This window comes from Oncorhynchus tshawytscha, unplaced genomic scaffold (assembly GCF_018296145.1).
Source record: "Oncorhynchus tshawytscha isolate Ot180627B unplaced genomic scaffold, Otsh_v2.0 Un_contig_4953_pilon_pilon, whole genome shotgun sequence".
In the NCBI taxonomy this organism is placed as follows: domain Eukaryota; kingdom Metazoa; phylum Chordata; class Actinopteri; order Salmoniformes; family Salmonidae; genus Oncorhynchus; species Oncorhynchus tshawytscha.
Window position 1 is genome coordinate 152,636 of NW_024609610.1, and position 26,992 is coordinate 179,627.

The 26,992-nt window shown below is 47.8% G+C and overlaps 2 protein-coding genes across 2 annotated transcripts; one reads left to right on the plus strand and one right to left on the minus strand.

The window, feature by feature from the left end:
- The first annotated feature begins 1 nt into the window (after position 1).
- LOC112241642 (60S ribosome subunit biogenesis protein NIP7 homolog) lies at positions 2–3,469 on the plus strand. The gene is made up of 5 exons (XM_042316260.1): positions 2–163; positions 484–570; positions 691–829; positions 1,772–1,912; positions 2,769–3,469. Exons 1-5 carry the CDS (start codon positions 108–110, stop codon positions 2,886–2,888), a joined length of 543 nt encoding a protein of 180 aa, XP_042172194.1. The 5' UTR covers positions 2–107; the 3' UTR covers positions 2,889–3,469.
- A 5,357-nt stretch (positions 3,470–8,826) lies between these two features.
- On the minus strand, positions 8,827–26,663 carry LOC121845265 (telomeric repeat-binding factor 2-like). Its single transcript, XM_042316261.1, is given in 11 exon segments — positions 8,827–9,078; positions 10,058–10,274; positions 12,073–12,184; positions 12,187–12,267; positions 12,907–12,920; positions 15,189–15,310; positions 17,623–17,763; positions 19,911–19,997; positions 22,344–22,474; positions 22,694–22,789; positions 26,160–26,663. Coding segments are annotated over 11 exon segments (1,335 nt in total). The 5' UTR covers positions 26,323–26,663; the 3' UTR covers positions 8,827–8,907.
- Between the last annotated feature and the right edge of the window lie 329 nt (positions 26,664–26,992).

A 26,992-nucleotide genomic window follows, 5' to 3' on the forward strand; every position in this document is an offset into this window, starting at 1 on the left:
GTTTTCCTGCACATGAATTTCCGCTCACTATCCCCACGCTGTAGCGTTTATCAAGCTACATTCAGTGGGCACAATATTGGAAGGAAATTAGCGAATCCTTTAACAAAATGAGGCCTTTAACAGACGACGAGACAAAAACGATGTTTGAGAAACTCTCCAAATAGTGAGTATTGACATGTGATCTTGAAAGACGAGGTTGACGTTATTTTGAAACTGTTATGGCTGTTCAGACTCGCTCCATGCTTGATCAACCAAACTCGTGTAGTTTTGCCTGCTAGTTAGTGCACAGGGTTGATAAACACCAGTCTATATCCAGTCTCTTTGGTGCTATGCTCATGATGAGTCTTTAACCTGCACCTAGTTATGCTTCTCAGCAAGCTGGCTAATACGTCGTCTGTGTTGATGACACGTGATTTGAAATAGTCTGAAATTCTCTGAATCTACATTGACAATGTGTGACACCTTCCTCTTGTCTGTCCACAGCATTGGTGAGAACATCAAACACCTGGTGGATCGACCCGATGGGACATATTGCTTCAGACTTCACAATGACCGTGTATATTACATCAGGTAAACGACGCTACAGAGCTGCTGTTATTGTTAAATATTACCTATGGATATTGTAAAGCAGGTTACTTCATGATCATCTCTTTGGGTAGTTAAGATATTGTCACTTTTTTTTTGTATCAGTGAGACAATTCTGAAGTTGGCTACCAACATCTCCCGTGGTAAGTTGGTGTCGGTGGGCACCTGCTTTGGGAAGTTCACCAAGACCATTAAGTTCCGCCTGCACATCACAGCACTGGACTTTCTGGCACCATATGCCAAGGTAAACAAGAAGCAGGAAGTGGAGGCCCTCTGACCTCTCACATGTCACTATGTATAATGATAACCACAGCCATGTTAGAAGGTAAACAAGAAGCAGGAAGTGGAGGCCCTCTGACCTCTCACATGTCACTATGTATAATGATAACCACAGCCATGTTAGAAGGTAAACAAGAAGCAGGAAGTGGAGGCCCTCTGACCTCTCACATGTCACTATGTATAATGATAACCACAGCCATGTTAGAAGGTAAACAAGAAGCAGGAAGTGGAGGCCCTCTGACCTCTCACATGTCACTATGTATAATGATAACCACAGCCATGTTAGAAGGTAAACAAGAAGCAGGAAGTGGAGGCCCTCTGACCTCTCACATGTCACTATGTATAATGATAACCACAGCCATGTTAGAAGGTAAACAAGAAGCAGGAAGTGGAGGCCCTCTGACCTCTCACATGTCACTATGTATAATGATAACCACAGCCATGTTAGAAGGTAAACAAGAAGCAGGAAGTGGAGGCCCTCTGACCTCTCACTGTGTATAATCTACACTTAGAAGTGTAGATATTGTAACATTTTTAAAAATGTCACTAGGCAAGTCGGATAAGAACAAATTCTTATTTACAATGATGGCCTACTGGGGAACATTGGCTTAATTGCCTTGTTCAGGGGCAGAAGATTCGCTATTTTTTTGACCTTGTAAGCCCAGGGATTCGTTCCAGCAACCTTTCGGTTACTGGCCCAATGCTCTAACCAGTAGGCTACCTGCCGCTCCAAAATGACTCTGACGACAGCCAGGTGAAACTAGAGGTTTAGTTCGATAATCATATTTGCGTAAGCTTTAAAATGAACATCAATATCTCTCTCAAACGACAGGATCTCAGTTAAGACATTGGTAGTCCTGTAATAATGGAGCTATGGTCTGAGTAACTGAACCCTCTGTGTGATCAGTTCAAGGTGTGGGTTAAGCCCGGGCAGGAGCAGTCCTTCCTCTATGGGAACCATGTGTTGAAGTCTGGTCTGGGGAGGATCACAGAGAACACCAACCAATACCAGGGTGTGGTGGTGTATTCCATGGCAGACGTACCACTGGTGAGTTGGCCCTCCCCCTTCACATACTGTACATTATCCAATCAAGTCAACATATAGCCCTCCCTCTTCACATACTGTACATTATCCAATCACTTCAGTCAACATATAGCCCTCCCTCTTCACATACTGTACATCCATTATCCAATCTAATCAGTCAACATATAGCCCTCTCTCCAGTCATTATCCTATCTAATCAGTCAACATATAGCCCTCCCTCTTCATACTGTACATCCATTATCCAGTCACTTCAGTCAACATATAGCCCTCCCTCTTCACATACTGTACATTATCAAATCACTTCAGTCAACATATAGCCCTCCCTCTTCACATACTGTCCATTATCCAATCAAATCAGTCAACATATAGCCCTCCCTCTTCACATACTGTCCATTATCCAATCACTTCAGTCAACATATAGTCCTCCCTCCAGTCATTATCAAATCAGTCATGTAGCCCTCCCTTCAGTCAACATGTAGCCCTCCCTTCAGTCAACATGTAGCCCTCCCTTCAGTCATTATCCAATCACTTCAGTCAACATGTAGCCCTCCCTTCAGTCAACATGTAGCCCTCCCTTCAGTCATTATCCAATCACTTCAGTCAACACATAGGGCAGCTTTCCCAGAGTTTAACTAGTCAGACTAATGGAGAATCTCCATTAAATGCTTTTTGGTCCAGGACTTGACTTAATCTGTGTGGTAAACCGACCCATGTTGTCAGTTCTACACAGCATCTCTGTTGGATAGTGATCGCTTGACAACCTTTCAGACAAGCTAATATCTAAAGCACCAGTAACCAAAGTAACTCCTAGGTAACCGTGACGTGCAGGTTTGAACACGCCCCTCTGGTCTTCCTGCAGGGTTTTGGAGTGGCAGCCAAGTCCACCCAGGAGTGCAGAAGAGTGGACCCCATGTCCATCGTTGTGTTCCACCAGGCAGACATCGGAGAGTTCATCAGGTCTGAGGACACGCTCACATAAGGAGTCGTCAAACTGGACTATCAGTTATACACAGTAGTACTTCCTCTCCTCGGGGACCACCCTACAAACTGGACTATCAATTATACACAGTAGTACTTCCTCTCCTCGGACCACCCTAGAGGGTTGGGAGGTACAGCTATGTGACACGTCTGATGGTCCCTGAGAGGTTTGGGGAGACCCTGGTCTTCAGGATATGATTGTGTATTTCCCTCTAATTTACCAAGGGGCCAATGATGATCTGGATGGTTTCATCAAGCTGTCAGCTACCAACATCCCTGTCACTATGGCTGAGTGATTTACATTCATCTACCCAACATCCCTGTCACTATGGCTGAGTGATTTACATTCAGCTACCCAACATCCCTGTCACTATGAATTATGAATGTGTATCACTCAGCCAATCTAAATAAATGTTTTTGTAAATTGAATATGAGGTTTTATGTAATATTCATAATCTGTATGGTTCTCTGGTTTAAGCAGTTAATTCCATCAGCATAAAATTAAAACTGTTTTGGTATACTGAAATGTTTTTCTCCTCCCAACAAAATGAATAAATGTTGGATCTGTTACTAACACTTAAATATAGCATGTATTTCCTGTGGCTATTATTCAATGCTGTAAGCTGACCAGTCAGTAGAAGCCAGTCCTGTGGTAACCGTTAAGCCAGTCCTGTGGTAACCGTTAGGCCAGTCAGTAGAAGCCAGTCCTGTGGTAACCGTTAGGCCAGTCAGTAGAAGCCAGTCCTGTGGTAAAGTCCATTAGGCCAGTCCTGTGGTAAACATTAGGCCAGTCCTGTGGTAACCGTTAGGCCAGTCCTGTGGTAACCGTTAGGCCAGTCAGTAGAAACCAGTCCTGTGGTAAACATTAGGCCAGTCAGTAGAAACCAGTCCTGTGGTAAACATTAGGCCAGTCCTGTGGTAACCGTTAGGCCAGTCAGTAGAAACCAGTCCTGTGGTAAACATTAGGCCAGTCAGTAGAAACCAGTCCTGTGGTAAACATTAGGCCAGTCAGTAGAAGCCAGTCCTGTGGTAACCGTTAGGCCAGTCCTGTGGTAAACGTGAAGCCAGTCCTGTGGTAAACATTAGGCCAGTCCTGTGGTAAACGTGAAGCCAGTCCTGTGGTAAACGTGAAGCCAGTCCTGTGGTAACCGTTAAGCCAGTCAGTAGAAACCAGTCCTGTGGTAACCGTTAGGCCAGTCAGTAGAAACCAGTCCTGTGGTAACCGTTAGGCCAGTCAGTAGAAACCAGTCCTGTGGTAACCGTTAGGCCAGTCAGTAGAAACCAGTCCTGTGGTAACCGTTAGGCCAGTCAGTAGAAGAGAAGTCTTTATTTTACCAAGAAAGACAAGTGATAAAATACTTCTATAAACATGTCTAAAACAAAAATGGCAGAATCAACATGTATCTTAGTCCAAAGGCCCTCTGCCCGTCTTCAGCTTCCTGTTGACAGATGTGCGACGGGCAAACATGTATCCTTGGTGGAAAGGAAACGTCTCAACTGGATAACGTCATCATTGTCTTGCGTAGCTCCGAGGCCCTCCAGCGTTCGAATTCGTTACTGCATTCGTTACTGCACCCCGTAGTAAATGTAAACTAAAAATCTAATTTCTTATTGGACAAGTTAGACGCTTTGGTCCCCTCAGACCAACTTGAGTTTCTTCATGGTTCTCCACCGATCCTTGATGTTCACGGCGGTTCGGCCCAAGAAGGGGAAAGAGGACTTTACTCTGGACCAGTTCCCCTCTCCGTAGCGCCTCACTCCCTCCTTCACCCACTCCGTCTCCTCTGCTGTCCACATCTACAGGAGGGACACAACAGAACACGCAAGGTATAGTAAACACACTGTAGGGGACAACACTTAGGGTAAACATAGGAGACAACACTTAGGGTAAACACACTGCAGGGGACAACACTTAGGGTAAACATAGTAAACACACTGCAGGGGACAACACTTAGGGTAAACACACTGTAGGAGACAACACTTAGGGTAAACATAGTAAACACACTGTAGGGGACAACACTTAGGGTAAACATAGTGCAGGGGACAACACTTAGGTAAACATAGTAAACATACTGTGGGGGACAACACTTAGGGTTAACATAGTAAACACACTGTAGGGGACAACACTTAGGGTTAACATAGTAAACACAATGTAGGGGACAACACTCAGGGTTAACATAGTAAACACTGCAGGGGACAACACTTAGGGTTAACACACTGTAGGGGACAACACTTGGGGTTAACATTGTAAACACACTGCAGGGGACAACACAGGGTAAACATAGTAAACACACTGTAGGGGACAACACTTAGGGTTAACACACTGTAGGGGACAACACTTGGGGTTAACATTGTAAACACACTGCAGGGGACAACACTCAGGGTTAACATTGTAAACACACTGTAGGGGACAACACTTAGGGTTAACACACTGTAGGGGACAACACTTAGGATTAACACACTGCAGGGGACAACACTTAGGGTAAACATAGTAAACACACTGCAGGGGACAACACTTAGGGTAAACACACTGTAGGAGACAACACTTAGGGTAAACATAGTAAACACACTGTAGGGGACAACACTTAGGGTTAACACACTGTAGGGGACAACACTTAGTGTTAACATTGTAAACACACTGTAGGGGACAACACTTAGGGTTAACACACTGCAGGGGACAACACTTAGGGTTAACACACTGTAGGGGACAACACTTAGGGTACACATAGTAAACACACTGCAGGGGACAACACTTAGGGTTAACATAGTAAACACACTGTAGGGGACAACGCTTAGGGTTAACACACTGTCTCCAGAACCTGGTCTCCTCCGGTAGTTCTGTTGTATCCAGAACCTAAACTCACTCTCCTCCGGTAGTTGTCTCCAGAACCTAAACTCACCCTGTCTCCTCCAGTAGTTCTTTTGTATCCAGAACCTAAACTCACCCTCTTCCTGCCTCCTCCGGTAGTTCTGTTGTATCCAGAACCTAAACTCACCCTCTTCCTGTCTCCTCCGGTAGTTCTGTCTCCAGAACCTAAACTCACCCTCTTCCTGCCTCCTCCAGTAGTTCTGTTGTATCCAGAACCTAAACTCACCCTCTTCCTGTCTCCTCCAGTAGTTCTGTTGTATCCAGAACCTAAACTCACCCTCTTCCTGTCTCCTCTGGTAGTTCTGTCTCCAGAACCTAAACTCACCCTCTTCCTGTCTCCAGAACCTAAACTCACCCTCTTCCTGCCTCCTTCGGTAGTTCTGTCTCCAGAACCTAAACTCACCCTCTTCCTGTCTCCTCCGGTAGTTCTGTCTTCAGAACCTAAACTCACCTTCTTCCTGCCTCCTCCAGTAGTACTGGCGTTGTCCTCAGAACCTACACAAAGACAGATGTCAGAACTCCATAGTAAATCACTAGTAATAAACATTATATAGTTTTGAATCATAATTACTGTCTTTGTGAGGGGAGTCAAATAAATCCTCTTCATCACTCCACCTATCCTTGGATTCCTTAGCAACACTGAATAGCTGCTTCCTGCAGATGACATCACCATTATAAAAGAGAGAAAGTCGATCAGCTGTGATCTTCAACATCCTCTATGGCTGAAATACATAACCATTCAGTCGGAAGTTACCATACACTCAGGTTGGAGTCATTAAAACTTGTTTGTCAACCACTCCACAAACTATAGTTTTGGCAAGTCGGTTAGGACATCTACTTTATGTGACAAGTCATTTTTCCAACGATTGTTTACAGATTATTTCACTGTATCACAATTCCAGTGGGTCAGGAGTCTACATACACTGAGTTGACTGGGCCTTTTAAACAGCTTGGAAAATTCCAGAAAATGTCATGGCTTTAGAAGCTTCTGATAGGCTGATTGACATCATTTGAGTCAATTGGAGGTGTACCTGTGGATGTATTTCAAGGCCTACCTTCAAACTATGTGCCTCTTTCCTTGACATCATGGGAAAATCAAAATAAATCACCCAAGACTTCAGAAAATAAATTGTAGATCTCTGGTTCATCCTTGGGAGCAATTTCCAAATGCCTGAAGTTACCATGTTCATCTGTACAAACAATAGCACGTAAGTATAAACACCATGGGACCATGCAGCCATCATACTGCTCAGGAAGGAGACGCATTCTGTCTCCTAGAGATGAACGTACTTTGGTGCAAAAAGTACAAATCAATCCCAGAACAACAGCAAAGGACCTTGTGAAGATGCTGGAGGAAACAGGTACAAAAGTTTCTATATCCACAGTAAAACAAGTCCTATATCAACATAACCTGATAGGACGCTCAGCAAGAAAGAAGCCACTGCTCCAAAACCACCATAAAAAAGCCAGACTACGGTTTGTAACTGTACATGGGGACAAAGATCGTACTTTTTGGAGACATGTCCTCTGGTCTGATGAAACAAAAATAGAACTGTTTGGCCATAATGACCATCGTTATGTTTGGAGGAAAAAGGGGGAGGCTTGCAAGCCAAAGAACACCATCCCAATCGTGAAGCACGGGGGTGGCAGCATCATGTTGTGGGGGTGCTTTGTTGCAGGAAGGAATGGTGCACTTCACAAAATAGGTGGCATCATGAGGAAAGAAAATTATGTGGATATATTGAAGCAACATCTCAGGACATCAGTCAGGAAGTTAAAGCTTGGTCGCAAATGGGTCTTCCTAATGGACAATGACCCCAAGCATACTTCCAAAGTTGTGGCAAAATGGCTTAAGGACAACAAAGTCAAGGTATTGGAGTGGCCATCACAAAGCCCTGACCTCAATCCTATTGAAAATTTGTGGCCAGAACTGAAAAAGCTTGTGCGAGCAAGGAGGCCTACAAACCTGACTCAGTTACACCAGCTCTGTCAGGAGGAATGGGCCAGAATTCACCCAACTTATTGTGGGAAGCTTGTGGAAGGCTACCCGAAACATTTGACCCAAGTTAAACAATTTAGGCAATGCTACCAAATACTAATGAAGTGTATGTAAACTTCTGACCCACTGGAAATATGCTGAAAGAAATAAAAGCAGAAATAAATCACTCTACTATTATTCTGACATTTCACATTCTTAAAATAAAGTGGTGATCCTAACTGACCTAAGACAAGGAATTTTTTCTAAGATTAAATGTCAGGAATTGTGAAAAACTGAGTTTAAATGTATTAGACTAAGGTGTATGTAAACTTCTGACTTCAACTGTATGTCTCCTACAATCACATCAGAAGGGAGAAGACAGAATGATACTCTACTATATAGTTCGACATACCACTTCGGATCAGGTCCCTTTTTACTGGTGGAGGCCTTCTGAGGGGTGGAGCTTCTCTGGTGGGTGTGGCTTGTCTGAGGGGTGGGGCTTCTCTGGTGGGTGGGGCCTCTCTGTGGGGTGGGGGTGGGGATTCTCTTATGTGAAGAGCCTCTCTGAGGGGTGGGGCTTCTCTGGTGGGTGGGGCTCTCTGGGGGGGTGTAGGTGGAGCTTCTCTGGGGGTTGGGGCTTCTCTGGGGGTTGGGGCTTTTCTGGGGGGTGGGGCTTCTCTGGGGGTGGGGCTTCTCTGGGGGTGGGGCTTCTCTGGGGGGTGGGGCTTCTCTGGGGAGTGTGGGTAGGGATTCTCTTATGTGAAGAGCCTCTCTGGGGGTGGGGGTGGAGCTTCTCTGGGGGATGGGGTGGAGCTTCTCTGGGGGTGGGGGTGGAGCTTCTCTGGGGGGTGGGGGCGGAGCCTCTCTGGGGGTGGGGGCGGAGCCTCTCTGGGGGTGGGGGCGGAGCCTCTCTGGGGGTGGGGGCGGAGCCTCTCTGCTCAGGGGTGTTTTCCAGAATACACACATCCTCCTCAGGGTCAGACGAGGTCCTGAGTCAGACAGAGGTTGTATTCATTAGGGCACACCATAGCAAAACGATTTGCAAGCGTTTCTTATTGGACAAGGTCAGGAAGTCCCCTCCTCTCCCTTTCAGTCCACTTCCCTTCGTCAAACTCGTCCCTCGTTAGAAATGTGTTAAAGAGACAGTTAAAAGGTGCTTCCTTTAACACAGTACTACATGCAGGGACGTCCTTGTTGTTCCTGACTTACTCTTCGGTTATCTTGCCGGCTCGTCGTTTTCGATACTTCCGTGTTGGTGGGCTGTAGGTGGAGGTGGAGCTTAGTGGGCCCCCGGCTGACTGACTCCTCCCCGTTGGATACTGATTCTCTAGAGGCCGTAGAATCCTGCACACCAGGGTTAAAATATGAGGTAATGAGTCCTTCACACCAGAGTTAACCTCTTGAATCTATGGGGGCGCCATTTCATTATTGGATAAAAAAGTGCCCGTTTTAAGCGCAATATTTTGTCACGAAAAGATGCTCGACTATGCATATAATTGACAGCTTTGGAAAGAAAACACTGACGTTTCCAAAACTGCAAAGATATTATCTGTGAGTGCCACAGAACTCATGCTACAGGCGAAACCAAGATGAAACTTCAAACAGGAAATGAGCAGAATTTGAGGCTCTGTTTTCCATTGTCTCCTTATATGGCTGTGAATGCGCCAGGAATGAGCCTGCCCTTTCTGTCGTTTCCCCAAGATGTCTGCAGCATTGTGACGTATTTGTAGGCATATCATTGGAAGATTGGCCATAAGAGACTACATTTACCAGGGGTCCGCCCGGTGTCCTTTGTCAAAATTATTGCGTAATCTCTAGGTCCATGCGCGTTCCATTTCTTCAGAAGAGAAAGTCAACTGCCACGAATGATTTATCGTCGATAGATATGTGAAAAACACCTTGAGGATTGATTCTAAACAACGTTTGCCATGTTTCTGTCGACATTATGGAGTTAATTTGGAAAAAGTTTGCGTTTTAATGACTTAATTTTCGTTTTTTTTCTTACCCAAACGTGATGAAGAAAACGGAGCGATTTGTCAACACAAATAATCTTTCAGGAAAAACTGAGCATTTGCTATATAACTGAAGTTCTTCAAAGGTAAATGATTTTATTTGAATGATTTTCTGGTTTTTGTGAAAATGTTGCATGCTGAATGCCAGGCATAATCCTATGCTAGGCTATCAATACTGTTACACAAATGCTTGTTTTGCTATGGTTGAGAAGCATATTTTGAAAATCTGAGATGACAGTGTTGTTAATTAACAACTCACAGGAAAACAGACATTAAAACCTCAACCCTGCTGGTTCGCTCTCTTCTCTCACCTGGCTGTCTGGCTCCATAACCAGCCTGGCTATGGTATGAGGCCAGCCTCGGCTCTTCCACTGGGGGCCTGGTGCCAGGTCAGCAGGGGGAACCAGGTCAGCAGGGGGAACCAGGTCAACAGGGGGAACCAGGTCAGCAGGGGAAGCCTCCATTGGACTGTCGGACTCTCTCTGGGACCTGGGGACGTCCTGCTCCAACACAGCGTCTGAGCCCTGCCTGGGGTCATGTCAGATTCACTTTTACCAGGGGTCACTCCCAATACACTTTAACAATGAAAAGAGACAAACACACAGTGGACACAACATCAACAACATTAAAACTTGACAAACTGGGGAGCAGAACAGTCCATAGGACCAGCCTGGAGAAATACACTCTGTTTGGGATGACAAGGAGTGGAACAATAGACAAACAGACTGGTTCCCAGGCTACCATAGGACAGGAAGCAGTAGGGTAGTGATATGACTGGTTCCCAGGCTACCATAGGGTAGTGATATGACTGGTTCCCAGGCTACCATAGGGTAGTGATATGACTGGTACCCAGGCTACCATAGGACAGGAAGCAGCAGGGTAGTGATATGACTGGTTCCCAGGCTACCATAGGGTAGTGATATGACTGGTTCCCAGGCTACCATAGGACAGGAAGCAGTAGGGTAGTGATATGACTGGTTCCCAGGCTACCATAGGACAGGAAGCAGTAGGGTAGTGATATGACTGGTTCCCAGGCTACCATAGGGTAGTGATATGACTGGTTCCCAGGCTACCATAGGACAGGAAGCAGTAGGGTAGTGATATGACTCGTTTCCAGGCTACCATAGGACAGGAAGCAGTAGGGTAGTGATATGACTGGTTCCCAGGCTACCATAGGACAGGAAGCAGCAGGGTAGTGATATGACTGGTTCCCAGGCTACCATAGGACAGGAAGCAGTAGGGTAGTGATATGACTGGTTCCCAGGCTACCATAGGACAGGAAGCAGCAGGGTAGTGATATGACTGGTTCCCAGGCTACCATAGGGTAGTGATATGACTGGTACCCAGGCTACCATAGGGTAGTGATATGACTGGTACCCAGGCTACCATAGGGGGTGATATGACTGGTACCCAGGCTTCCATAGGACAGGAAGCAGCAGGGTAGTGATATGACTGGTTCCCAGGCTACCATAGGGTAGTGATATGACTCGTTTCCAGGCTACCATAGGGTAGTGATATGACTGGTTCCCAGGCTACCATAGGACAGGAAGCAGCAGGGTAGTGATATGACTGGTACCCAGGCTACCATAGGGTAGTGATATGACTGGTTCCCAGGCTACCATAGGGTAGTGATATGACTGGTACCCAGGCTACCATAGGATAGTGATATGACTGGTTCCCAGGCTACCATAGGGTAGTGATATGACTGGTTCCCAGGCTACAATAGGGGGATGATATGACTGGTACCCAGGCTACCATAGGACAGGAAGCAGCAGGGTAGTGATATGACTGGTTCCCAGGCTACCATAGGGTAGTGATATGACTGGTACCCAGGCTACCATAGGGTAGTGATATGACTGGTTCCCAGGCTACCATAGGGTAGTGATATGACTGGTACCAGGCTACCATAGGACAGGAAGCAGTAGGGTAGTGATATGACTGGTTCCCAGGCTACCATAGGACAGGAAGCAGTAGGGTAGTGATATGACTGGTTCCCAGGCTACCATAGGGTAGCGATATGACTGGTTCCCAGGCTACCATAGGGGGTGATATGACTGGTACCCAGGCTTCCATAGGACAGGAAGCAGCAGGGTAGTGATATGACTGGTTCCCAGGCTACCATAGGGTAGTGATATGACTGGTTCCCAGGCTACCATAGGACAGGAAGCAGTAGGGTAGTGATATGACTGGTTCCCAGGCTACCATAGGACAGGAAGCAGCAGGGTAGTGATATGACTGGTTCCCAGGCTACCATAGGGTAGTGATATGACTGGTTCCCAGGCTCCAATAGGACAGGAAGCAGCAGGGTAGTGATTTGATTGACAACCTGGGGCTTTCAGAGAGGTGCAGGAGAGGTTCCTCTTGGTCCACAGCAGCACCTCCTTTTGCTGCGTTCTCCTCCATCACCTCCCTTTCCACCTCCTCCTCCAGCTCGGCAAGGTCATGGGCTCCCTCAGCTCCTCGGCCAGGGATGTATAAACGGCCATCAGCTGGCTGCGGGTCAGCAGGACGCCACCGGGGGAGGACTGGGGGAGAGAGAGGGGAGGCAGTTTAGACTGGGAGGACTGGAGGGAGAGAGAGGGGGAGGACTGGGAGGACTGGAGGGAGAGAGAGGGGGAGGCAGTTTAGACTGGGAGGACTGGAGGGAGAGAGGGGGAGGCAGTTTAGACTGGAGGAGAGAGAGGGGGAGGCAGTTTAGACTGGAGGGAGAGAGAGGGGAGGCAGTTTAGACTGGAGGGAGAGAGAGGGAGGCAGTTTAGACTGGAGGGAGAGAGAGGGGAGGCAGTTTAGACTGGGAGGACTGGAGGAGAGAGAGAGAGAGAGGGTCAGGCAGTTTAGACTGGGAGGACTGGAGGGAGAGAGCATCAGTTTAGACTAGAAGGACTGGAGGGAGAGAGAGTCAGTTTAGACTGGAAGGACTGGAGGGAGAGAGAGTCAGTTTAGACTGGAAGGACTGGAGGGAGAGAGAGTCAGTTTAGACTGGAAGGACTGGAGGGAGAGAGAGTCAGTTTAGACTGGAAGGACTGGAGGGAGAGAGAGTCAGTTTAGACTGGGAGGACTGGAGGGAGAGAGAGAGAGTCAGTTTAGACTGGGAGGACTGAGAGAGAGAGAGAGAGAGAGAGTCAGTTTAGACTGGGAGGCCTGGAGGGAGAGAGAGGGGGAGGACTGGGAGGACTGGAGGGAGAGAGAGGGAGAGGCAGTTTAGACTGGAGGGAGAGAGAGGGGGAGGCAGTTTAGACTGGAGGGAGAGAGAGGGGAGGCAGTTTAGACTGGAGGAGAGAGAGGGGGAGGCAGTTTAGACTGGAGGGAGAGAGAGGGGGAGGCAGTTTAGACTGGAGGGAGAGAGAGGGGGAGGCAGTTTAGACTGGAGGGAGAGAGAGAGGGGAGGCAGTTTAGACTGGAGGGAGAGAGAGGGGAGGCAGTTTAGACTGGAGGGAGAGAGAGGGGGAGGCAGTTTAGACTGGAGGGAGAGAGAGGGGAGGCAGTTTAGACTGGAGGGAGAGAGAGGGGGAGGCAGTTTAGACTGGAGGGAGAGAGGGGGAGGCAGTTTAGACTGGAGGGAGAGAGAGGGGGAGTCAGTTTAGACTGGGAGGACTGGAGGGAGAGAGAGGGGGAGGCAGTTTAGACTGGGAGGACTGGAGGGAGAGAGAGAGAGAGAGGGTCAGGCAGTTTAGACTGGGAGGACTGGAGGGAGAGAGAGTCAGTTTAGACTAGAAGGACTGGAGGGAGAGAGAGTCAGTTTAGACTGGAAGGACTGGAGGGAGAGAGAGAGAGTCAGTTTAGACTGGGAGGACTGGAGAGAGAGAGAGAGAGAGAGAGAGAGTCAGTTTAGACTGGGAGGACTGGAGAGAGAGAGAGAGTCAGTTTAGACTGGGAGGCCTGGAGGGGAGAGAGAGAGAGTCAGTTTAGACTGGGAGGCCTGGAGGGAGGGAGAGTCAGTTTAGACTGGGAGGACTGGAGAGAGAGAGAGAGAGAGAGAGAGAGAGAGAGAGTCAGTTTAGACTGGGAGGACTGGAGAGAGAGAGAGAGAGAGTCAGTTTAGACTGGGAGGCCTGGAGGGAGAGAGAGAGTCAGTTTAGACTGGGAGGCTTGGAGGGAGGGAGAGTCAGTTTAGACTGGAGGGAGAGAGGAGGAGGCAGTTTAGACTGGGAGGACTGGAGGGAGAGAGAAAGAGAGTCAGTTTAGACTGGGAGGACTGGGAGAGAGAGAGAGAGTCAGTTTAGACTGGGAGGACTGGAGAGAGAGAGAGAGAGAGAGAGAGAGAGAGTCAGTTTAGACTGGGAGGACTGGAGAGAGAGAGAGAGAGTCAGTTTAGACTGAGGACTGGAGGGAGAGAAAGAGAGAGAGAGTCAGTTTAGACTGGGAGGACTGGAGAGAGGGAGAGAGAGTCAGTTTAGACTGGGAGGACTGAGAGAGAGAGAGTCAGTTTAGACTGAGGACTGGAGGAGAGAGAGAGAGAGAGAGTCAGTTTAGACTGGAAGGACTGGAGAGAGAGAGTCAGTTTAGACTGGAGGGAGAGAGGGGAGGCAGTTTAGACTGGGAGGCCTGGAGGGAGAGATTCAGTTTAGATAGAGAGGACTGGAGGGAGAGAGAGTTAGTTTAGACTGGGAGGACTGGAGAGAGAGAGAGAGAGAGAGAGAGAGAGAGAGAGAGAGAGTCAGTTTAGACTGGGAGGCCTGGAGAGAGAGAGAGAGAGAGTCAGTATAGACTGGGAGGCCTGGAGAGAGAGAGAGAGAGTCAGTTTAGACTGGGAGGACTGGAGAGAGAGAGAGAGTCAGTTTAGACTGGGAGGACTGGAGAGAGAGAGAGAGAGTCAGTTTAGACTGGGAGGACTGGAGAGAGAGAGAGAGAGAGTCAGTTTAGACTGGGAGGACTGGAGAGAGAGAGAGAGAGACAGTTTAGACTGGGAGGACTGGAGAGAGAGACAGTTTAGACTGGGAGGACTGGAGAGAGAGAGAGAGAGAGAGAGTCAGTTTAGACTGGGAGGCCTGGAGAGAGAGAGAGAGAGAGAGAGAGTCAGTTTAGACTGGGAGGACAGGGAGAGAGAGAGAGAGGCAGTTTAGACTGGGAGGACTGGAGAGAGAGAGGCAGTTTAGACTGGGAGACCTGGAGAGAGAGAGAGAGAGAGAGAGGGAGAGTCCCCTGTATATCCACACACTGTGGGGGGCCCCTGTATATCCACACACTGTGGGGCCCCCTGTATATCCTCACACTGTGGGGGCCCCCTGTATATCCACACACTGTGGGGGCCCCTGTATATTGTAAGAATTATAAGAATTTCTAGCTTAAAATATGTGGGGCCCCCTGTATATGCACACACTGTGGGGCCCAATGACCTTTAGGGTCTAGGCTCGGAAACTGGAAATCATGTTGTCACAATAATGGAACTAAAAGTGCTTTCTAAAGTCCATGTATTTGATTGATATCAGATCAATAAGCTACCTGGGTTTGTGTCTGGATGTCTTCTCCTCTGTTGCTGTTAAAAGGTGGTCCTCTGGCTGAGGGTCTGAGGGACAGTCTCCTTCCTCTGCATCCTGTCTCTTCACCACCAGCTGTCTGGCAGCCTGATATTCACACAGACAGATCTCAGTTCAGTTAGGAACAGTGGGTTTGGGAGACAGATCTCAGTTCAGTTAGGAACAGTGGGTTTGGGAGACAGATCTCAGTTCAGTTAGGAACAGTGGGTTTGGGAGACAGATCTCACTGAGGTAATACAACACACTATATATGGAGAGGGGACACAGCCAGACTGATGCTGAGGTAATACAACACACTATATATGGAGAGGACACACAGCCAGACGGATGCTGAGGTAATACACTACACTATATCTGGAGAGGGGACACAGCCAGACTGATGCTGAGGTAATACAACATACTATATATGGAGAGGGGACACAGCCAGACTGATGCTGAGGTAATACACTACACTATATCTGGAGAGGGGACACAGCCAGACTGATGCTGAGGTAATACAACACACTATGTATGGAGAGGGGACACAGCCAGACTGATGCTGAGGTAATACAACACACTATATATGGAGAGGGGACACAGCCAGACTGATGCTGAGGTAATACACTACACTATATATGGAGAGGGGACACAGCCAGACTGATGCTGAGGTAATACAACACACTATATATGGAGAGGGGACACAGCCAGACTGATGCTGAGGTAATACCACACACTATATATGGAGAGGGGACACAGCCAGACTGATGCTGAGGTAATACCACACACTATATATGGAGAGGGGACACAGCCAGACTGATGCTGAGGTAATACCACACACTATATATGGAGAGGGGACACAGCCAGACTGATGCTGAGGTAATACACTACACTATATCTGGAGAGGGGACACAGCCAGACTGATGCTGAGGTAATACCACACACTATATATGGAGAGGGGACACAGCCAGACTGATGCTGAGGTAATACCACACACTATATCTGGAGAGGGGACACAGCCAGACTGATGCTGAGGTAATACCACACACTATATCTGGAGAGGGGACACAGCCAGACTGATGCTGAGGTAATACACTACACTATATATGGAGAGGGGACACAGCCAGACTGATGCTGAGGTAATACAACATACTATATATAGAGAGGGGACACAGCCAGACTGATGCTGAGGTAATACAACACACTATATATGGAGAGGGGACACAGCCAGACTGATGCTGAGGTAATACACTACACTATATCTGGAGAGGGGACACAGCCAGAGTGATGCTGAGGTAATACCACACACTATATATGGAGAGGGGACACAGCCAGACTGATGCTGAGGTAATACCACACACTATATATGGAGAGGGGACACAGCCAGACTGATGCTGAGGTAATACCACACACTATATATGGAGAGGGGACACAGCCAGACTGATGCTGAGGTAATACCACACACTATATATGGAGAGGGGACACAGCCAGACTGATGCTGAGGTAATACACTACACTATATCTGGAGAGGGGACACAGCCAGACTGATGCTGAGGTAAAACCACACACTATATATGGAGAGGGGACACAGCCAGACTGATGCTGAGGTAATACCACACACTATATATGGAGAGGGGACACAGCCAGAGTGATGCTGAGGTAATACACTACACTATATATGGAGAGGGGACACAGCCAGACTGATGCTGAGGTAATACCACACACTATATATGGAGAGGGGACACAGCCAGACTGATGCTGAGGTAATACCACACACTATATATGGAGAGGGGACACAGCCAGAGTGATGCTGAGGTAATACACTACACTATATATGGAGAGGGGACACAGCCAGACTGATGCTGAGGTAATACCACACACTATATATGGAGAGGGGACACAGCCAGACTGATGCTGAGGTAATACCACACACTATATATGGAGAGGGGACACAGCCAGAGTGATGCTGAGGTAATACCACACACTATATATGGAGAGGGGACACAGCCAGACTGATGCTGAGGTAATACCACACACTATATATGGAGAGGGGACACAGCCAGAGTGATGCTGAGGTAATACCACACACTATATATGGAGAGGGGACACAGCCAGACTGATGCTGAGGTAATACCACACACTATATATGGAGAGGGGACACAGCCAGACTGATGCTGAGGTAATACACTGATGCTGAGGTAAATACAACACACTATATCTGGAGAGGGGACACAGCCAGACTGATGCTGAGGTAATACCACACACTATATCTGGAGAGGGGACACAGCCAGACTGATGCTGAGGTAATACCACACACTATATATGGAGAGGGGACACAGCCAGACTGATGCTGAGGTAATACCACACACTATATCTGGAGAGGGGACACAGCCAGACTGATGCTGAGGTAAAGCCATACGTACCCTGGACAGGAAAGGATGAGAGAAGGGAAACAGGCTCTGACAGAACTGCAGCATCTCCTGTTTAAACTGCTGGTAGGTGACCTGCTGCAGGACTGAATGATCACTGCTCCTCTTGTTGACCAGCCCCAGGAAGATCGCTTTCTGGAAGACACATAACCCCCCACATCATCCTCTGGAGACATTACCCCCCACATCATCCTCTGGAGACATTACCCCCCCCACATCAGCCTCTGGAGACATTACCCCCACATCATCCTCTGGAGACATTACCCCCCCACATCAGCCTCTGGAGACATTACCCCCCACATCAGCCTCTGGAGACATTACACCCCCCCACATCAGCCTCTGGAGACATTACCCCCCACATCAGCCTCTGGAGACATTACCCCCCACATCAGCCTCTGGAGACATTACCCCCCACATCAGCCCCTGGAGACATTACCCCCCCCCACATCAGCCTCTGGAGACATTACCCCCCACCCCCATCATCCTCTGGAGAGATTACACCCCCCACATCAGCCTCTGGAGACATTACACCCCCCACATCAGCCTCTGGAGACATTACCCCCCACATCAGCCTCTGGAGACATTACACCCCCACATCAGCCTCTGGAGACATTACACCCCCACATCAGCCTCTGGAGACATTACACCCCCCACATCAGCCTCTGGAGACATTACACCCCACCCACATCAGCCTCTGGAGACATTACACCCCCACATCAGCCTCTGGAGACATTACACCCCCCACATCAGCCTGTGGAGACATTACACCCCCCACATCAGCCTCTGGAGACATTACACCCCCCCACATCAGCCTCTGGAGACATCACCCCCACATCAGCCTCTGGAGACATTATCTACCCCCAGCCTCTGGAGACATTATCTACCCCCCGGAGACATTATCTCCCCCAGCCTCTGGAGACATTATCTCCCCCACATCAGCCTCTGGAGACATTATCTACCCCCCAGCCTCTGGAGACATTATCTACCCCCCCGGAGACATTATCTCCCCCAGCCTCGGAGACATTATCTACCCCCAGCCTCTGGAGACATTATCTACCCCCAGCCTCTGGAGACATTATCTACCCCCAGCCTCTGGAGACATTATCTAACCCCCAGCCTCTGGAGACATTATCTACCCCCAGCCTCTGGAGACATTATCTCCCCCCAGCCTCTGGGGGCATTATCTCCCCCAGCCTCTGGAGGCATTATCTCCCCCAGCCTCTGGAGGCATTATCTCCCCCAGCCTCTGGAGACATTATCTCCCCCAGCCTCTGGAGACATTATCTCCCCCAGCCTCTGGAGACATTATCTCCCCCAGCCTCTGGAGACATTATCCCCCCCAGCCTCTGGAGACATTATCCCCCCAGCCTCTGGAGGCATTATCTCCCCCCAGCCTCTGGAGACATTATCTCCCCCAGCCTCTGGAGACATTATCTACCCCCCAGCCTCTGGAGACATTATCTACCCCCAGCCTCTGGAGACATTATCTACCCCCCAGCCCCTGGAGACATTATCTACCCCCCAGCCCCTGGAGACATTATCTACCCCCAGCCCCTGGAGACATTATCTACCCCCCAGCCCCTGGAGACATTATCTACCCCCCAGCCCCTGGAGACATTATCTACCCCCCAGCCCCTGGAGACATTATCTACCCCCCAGCCTCTGGAGACATTATCTACCCCCCAGCCTCCGGAGACATTATCTACCCCCAGCCTCCGGAGACATTATCTACCCCCCAGCCTCCGGAGACATTATCTACCCCCAGCCTCTGGAGACATTATCTACCCCCCAGCCTCTGGAGACATTATCTACCCCCAGCCTCTGGAGACATTATCTACCCCCAGCCTCTGGAGACATTATCTACCCCCCAGCCTCTGGAGACATTATCTACCCCCCAGCCTCTGGAGACATTATCTACCCCCCAGCCTCTGGAGACATTATCTACCCCCAGCCTCTGGAGACATTATCTACCCCCAGCCTCTGGAGACATTATCTACCCCCCAGCCTCTGGAGACATTATCTACCCCCCAGCCTCTGGAGACATTATCTACCCCCCAGCCTCTGGAGACATTATCTACCCCCATCAGCCCCTGGAGACATTATCCCAGATCTCAGGTTAACAGACAGACAGGTCTAAATGTCCTGTTCCTCAGGTTAACAGACAGACAGGTCTAAATGTCTCTGTCCTGTTCCTCAGGTTAACAGACAGCTGGGTTTAAATGTCTCTCTGTACTGTTCGTATTGTTGCCATCGTCTCTCTAGGAGTTTAGGAGTTAGCTCACCTTTCCAACCTTGCTTTTGGGGAAGTATTTCATCAAAACCTCCTTGGCTTTGTCAAAGGCCTGGTTCTTAATGCACACAATCACCAGCTACAGAGAAAAACACAACAGGGTTCACCGTTATAATGATGTCAGAACAACATGGGAGAATACAACTACACCTGAACGAGAAGACGTGAACGGACAACTACACCAGAATGAGAAGACGTGAACGGACAACTACACCAGAATGAGAAGACATGAACGGACAACTACACCAGAATGAGAAGACGTGAACGGACAACTACACCAGAATGAGAAGACATGAACGGACAACTACACCAGAATGAGAAGGGGAAGACACGAACGGACAATTACACCAGAATGAGAAGGGGAAGACACGAACGGACAATTATACCAGAATGAGAAGACACGAACGGACAATTACACCAGAATGAGAAGACACAAACGGACAATTACACCAGAATGAGAAGACACGAACGGACAATTACACCAGAATGAGAAGACACGAACGGACAATTACACCAGAATGAGAAGACACGAACGGACAATTACACCAGAATGAGAAGACACGAACGGACAATTACACCAGAATGAGAAGACACGAACGGACAATTACACCAGAATGAGAAGACACGAACGGACAATTACACCAGAATGAGAAGACACGAACGGACAATTACACCAGAATGAGAAGACACGAACGGACAATTACACCAGAATGAGAAGACACGAACGGACAATTACACCAGAATGAGAAGACACGAACGGACAATTACACCAGAATGAGAAGACACGAACGGACAATTACACCAGAATGAGAAGACACGAACGGACAATTACACCAGAATGAGAAGACACGAACGGACAATTACACCAGAATGAGAAGACACGAACGGACAATTACACCAGAATGAGAAGACACGAACGGACAATTACACCAGAATGAGAAGACACGAACGGACAATTACACCAGAATGAGAAGACACGAACGGACAATTACACCAGAATGAGAAGACACGAACGGACAATTACACCAGAATGAGAAGACACGAACGGACAATTACACCAGAATGAGAAGACACGAACGGACAATTACACCAGAATGAGAAGACACGAACGGACAATTACACCAGAATGAGAAGACACGAACGGACAATTACACCAGAATGAGAAGACACGAACGGACAATTACACCAGAATGAGAAGACACGAACGGACAATTACACCAGAATGAGAAGACACGAACGGACAATTACACCAGAATGAGAAGACACGAACGGACAATTACACCAGAATGAGAAGACACGAACGGACAATTACACCAGAATGAGAAGACACGAACGGACAATTACACCAGAATGAGAAGACACGAACGGACAATTACACCAGAATGAGAAGACACGAACGGACAATTACACCAGAATGAGAAGACACGAACGGACAATTACACCAGAATGAGAAGACACGAACGGACAATTACACCAGAATGAGAAGACACGAACGGACAATTACACCAGAATGAGAAGACACGAACGGACAATTACACCAGAATGAGAAGACACGAACGGACAATTACACCAGAATGAGAAGACACGAACGGACAATTACACCAGAATGAGAAGACACGAACGGACAATTACACCAGAATGAGAAGACACGAACGGACAATTACACCAGAATGAGAAGACACGAACGGACAATTACACCAGAATGAGAAGACACGAACGGACAATTACACCAGAATGAGAAGACACGAACGGACAATTACACCAGAATGAGAAGACACGAACGGACAATTACACCAGAATGAGAAGACACGAACGGACAATTACACCAGAATGAGAAGACACGAACGGACAATTACACCAGAATGAGAAGACACGAACGGACAACTACACCAGAATGAGAAGACGTGAACGGACAACTACACCAGAATGAGAAGACATGAACGGACAACTACACCAGAATGAGAAGACGTGAACGGACAACTACACCAGAATGAGAAGACATGAACGGACAACTACACCAGAATGAGAAGACGTGAACGGGCAATTACACCAGAATGAGAAGACATGAACGGGCAACTACACCAGAAGGGGAAGACGTGAACGGACAATTACACCAGAATGAGAAAACACGAACGGACAAATAGTTGTGCAATTCACTAAAGTGCACAATAGTGTTGACCACAGTACACGGTGTCATCTTATAATGTTGGACAGGGCTGACACGAAAATCAGGACAGTGTATCGGGTTTCAACGGGGGACCAATCAATGACTACACACAGTGTATCGGGTCTCAACAGGGGACCAATCAATGACGACACACAGTGTATCGGGTTTCAACGGGGGACCAATCAATGACTACACACAGTGTATCGGGTCTCAACAGGGGACCAATCAATGACGACACACAGTGTGGCCAGATCTCACCATTTCTCTGACAGACTTCTGTACTCTCTCCAAGTCTTTCTGGGGAACCGGCAACTCGTCGCGGATGCTGTCCAATACGCTCAGAGCAGACTCCAGTGGCGTGAGGTCCTCCTGAGAGTCAAACGAGAAGTCTGTGGACGGCAAGAGAACAACTGTGTCAGTGATCTCAGACTTGATTTCCAAAAGACATGGCTAGCTAGCTATAAGGAACAGCAGATTGTGGGACTTGGGGTCATTTCAGATGTCTCTGATTTTCAACAGGGAATGAATATTAGTTCGTACTGTTACATAGATAGTGTTGTTATGTAGCTAGCTAGGAAGTTACTTCATGTTTAACTCAAAACTCTCACCGAGTTTGTCACCGTCATTTATCCTGGTGAGGAACTGTATTGCTCGAATCTTCTTGGGTGTGGCGTCGTTGGCTTCCAACGGCCGAACCAGATGACCTGAAAGAGGATGTTGTTGGATGTGTTAGCTAGCGTCTATTAAATGGGGGCTAACTGCTTTAGCGCCTGTTGGCGATAGGCTCTTCTGACCGGGGACGTTTTGTTAAGAGACCGAGCCCCCTTGCTCTGAACAGTAACATCATCGCTCGCCACGCAGTTCTGGAAACATACGGAACGGTACCTTCAGATCAGCGAGAAGTCATTTTCAAAAAACAAAAGGTTAAATTACTACACACCTTTATAGGGTTAGTGTTCCCACACGGGCATACCTCCATGTTCCAGCTTCAAGCCATCAGACTGCTGAACAGCTTCTACCTCCAAGCCATCAGACTGCTGAACAGCTTCTACCTCCAAGCCATCAGACTGCTGAACAGCTTCTACCTCCAAGCCATCAGACTGCTGAACAGCTTCTACCTCCAAGCCATCAGACTGCTGAACAGCTTCTACCTCCAAGCCATCAGACTGCTGAACAGCTTCTACCTCCAAGCCATCAGACTGCTGAACAGCTTCTATCCCCAAGCCATCAGACTCCTGAACAGCTTCTACCCCCAAACCATCAGACTGCTGAACAGCTTCTACCCCCAAACCATCAGACTGCTGAACAGCTTCTACCTCCAAGCCATCAGACTGCTGAACAGCTTCTACCCCCAAGCCATCAGACTGCTGAACAGCTTCTACCTCCAAGCCATCAGACTGCTGAACAGCTTCTACCCCCAAGCCATCAGATGGCTGAACAGCTTCTACCTCCAAGCCATCAGACTGCTGAACAGCTTCTACCTCCAAGCCATCAGACTGCTGAACAGCTTCTACCTCCAAGCCATCAGACTGCTGAACAGCTTCTACCTCCAAGCCATCAGACTGCTGAACAGCTTCTACCCCCAAGCCATACGACTGCTGAACAGCTTCTACCTCCAAGCCATCAGACTGCTGAACAGCTTCTACCCCCAAGCCATCAGACTGCTGAACAGCTTCTACCACCAAGCCATCAGACTCCTGAACAGCTTCTACCCCCAAACCATCAGACTGCTGAACAGCTTCTACCTCCAAGCCATCAGACTGCTGAACAGCTTCTACCTCCAAGCCATCAGACTGCTGAACAGCTTCTATCCCCAAGCCATCAGACTCCTGAACAGCTTCTACCCCCAAACCATCAGACTGCTGAACAGCTTCTACCTCCAAGCCATCAGACTGCTGAACAGCTTCTACCCCCAAGCCATCAGACTGCTGAACAGCTTCTACCTCCAAGCCATCAGACTGCTTAACAGCTTCTACCCCCAAGCCATCAGATGGCTGAACAGCTTCTACCTCCAAGCCATCAGACTCCTGAACAGCTTCTACCCCCAAGCCATGAGACTGCTGAACAGCTTCTACCCACCAGCCATCAGACTCCTGAACAGCTTCTACCCCCAAGCCATCAGACTGCTGAACAGCTTCTACCCCCAAGTCATCAGACTGCTGAACAGCTTCTACCTCCACACACACCACATACGTTCACACACACACACACACTGTTAATTATCTATCCTGATTGCCTGGTCACTTTTATCCCAACCTCCCTCCCCACACATTATTTTATTGTGTTACTATTTCCTTGTTTTTTTCTCAACATATTTTTCTGACTTTTTAAACTCTGCATTGTTGGGAACGGGCTCCTAAGTAAGAATATCACATTAAAGTCTACACCAGTTGTTGTGAATGGGCTCCTATGTAAGAATATCACATTAAACTCTACACCAGTTGTTGGGAACGGGCTCCTAAGTAAGAATATCACATTAAACTCTACACCAGTTGTTGGGAACGGGCTCCTAAGTAAGAATATCACATTAAAGTCTACACCAGTTGTTGTGAATGGGCTCCTATGTAAGAATATCACATTAAACTCTACACCAGTTGTTGGGAACGGGCTCCTAAGTAAGAATATCACATTAAACTCTACACCAGTTGTTGGGAATGGGCTCCTAAGTAAGAATATCACATTAAACTCTACACCAGTTGTTGGGAACGGGCTCCTAAGTAAGAATATCACATTAAAGTCTACACCAGTTGTATTCTGTATGTTTATTTAACCTTTATATAACACATAAGAACAAATTCTTCTTTACAATGACGGCCTACCCCAAACCCAGACGACGCTGGGCCAATCGTTCGCCACCCTACGGCACTCCCAATCACGGCCAGTTGTCATACAGGTTGTGACCAATACAATTGGATTTAGATTTGACGAGCCATCTAGCGTGTTCCGAACACCTGTGTGTAAGCGTAAAAGCCCATTTAAATGTGGTCGGACCTTCGTATGGAGGGTGTGACGCAATAGCGGTATCTCTGGGGCATGCAGAGGCCAAATCAAGCGCCGTACCGCGTCGCCGTGACACTCTCAAATGTTGTAACAATGCCAAGGACTGTATAGTTCTGCATGGTCGGAACACGCTAGATGGCTCATCTGCGTGTATTGGTCACAACCTGTATGACGGTAGGTGGGGGCGGTACAGTCCTGTGTAAACACAAACTAACTTCCTTCACAATATCTCTGCACCGCTAAGTGCAGCACAGCCTAGTGGATAGAGCGTTGAACTTGTAACCAAAAGGTTGTAAGATCAAATCCCTGAGCTGACAAGGTAAAAATCGGTCCTTCTGCCTCTGAACAAGGCAGTTAACCCACTGTTCCCTGGTAGGCAGTAATTGTAAATAAGAATTTGTTCTTAACTGACCTGCCTGGTAAAATTAATATCAAATAAATGAGTGTAGTTAACTCAGCATTTCCCAAACTCGGTCCTGGAAAGCCTTTAGTACATAAACGCAACAGAACGTTAAATTAACTAGAACTGTGCTGTGCTGAACGAGGGGTTATAGCTTCAAAAACGCACCGCTTGTCTTTAACAACGACAAGTCACTGCTTCAAACCAAACCCGACACACCGAACGGACCAAACTAGTCTGTTCAATAGCGTTTTGGGGAAAACGTGTCGTTCAGTACAAAACGCTCAACACCGTAGCAAACGTTGAAACGAAATGAACGCACCCCCGCAGGTTTAGTTTATGTCCTTGCACTACACAGCTGATTCAGATAATAAATAATGAGTTGATTTAAGGTTATTTAAATCAGCTGTGTGGTGCTAAAGTTAGGACCAAAAACTACCCTGTTCACCGGGGGATCTAGTCCAGCGCAGTCAACGTTACCACACAGTTAGCTAACATATCTAACTAGCTGGGTATCACGTGGTATAAAACTACAAGTTTATAAGCATAGCTAGCTAAACAAACTGCTATTTTAGGCAGAGACGGTATTAGAAACCTGTATTGGGTTCGCGTAGATGCTAACGTTAGTTAGCTAGTTAGTTAGCTAACCGCATCTGTGAGAAAACGTTACTAACATTGAAGGATGTCTCTGATCTCACAGAAATCACTGTCCTGTTCATTCCTGAACGCCTCAAACGCCACAGATATATAATAATCCACTATCCACCGATTAACAACACATTCCACATCTAGTCCGCGGTCCGCACTCGACTCCATGTTGTCGTGTTGCCGCCACATCTACGATGTAAATAAACTGATGGATATTTCATCTGCCGCGCTGGTTAGTGTTGTCAAACTTCCGTCTGTCCGCATTTCGCTCACCTTACGCCCACCTTACGTTCACATTACGCCCACCTTACGTTCACATTACGCCCACCTTACGTTCACATTACGCCCACCTTACGTTCACCTTACGCCCACCTTACGCTCACATTACGCACCACGTCGATGACGTCATCGCGGCAACCCGATTACCATTCATTTAGAATAGTGTTGTTTTCTTATCATGGTCCTTAATTTATAAACACACTTTTTCTCCACACAGATATTGTATATGGAATAATCGGGATATATTGTATAAAAATACTTCTTTGTTTTTAGAATATTGGTTCCGAAATAATATCCTATTGGTGAGCCAACTGGTAAATGCAGAGGGTCTTTTACTCAGTTATAAGGAATTCTTATCACTTTACAGTCAACAAACAGGTCACTGACCATCTCGAATCCCACCGTACCTTCTCCGCTGTGCAATCTGGTTTCCGAGCCGGTCACGGGTGCACCTCAGCAACACTCAAGGTACTAAACGATATCATAACCGCCATCGATAAAAGACAGTACTGTGCAGCCGTCTTCATTGACCTTGCCAAGGCTTTCGACTCTGTCAATCACCATATTCTTATCGGCAGAC

Coding starts and splice junctions, on each gene's coding strand:
- LOC112241642 (XM_042316260.1), top strand. CDS start 108: ATGAGGCCTTTAACAGACGACGAGACAAAAACGATGTTTGAGAAACTC. Junction 571..690: donor GACCGTGTATATTACATCAG/GTAAACGACGCT, acceptor TTTTTGTATCAG/TGAGACAATTCTGAAGTTGG. Junction 830..1,771: donor TTCTGGCACCATATGCCAAG/GTAAACAAGAAG, acceptor CTGTGTGATCAG/TTCAAGGTGTGGGTTAAGCC.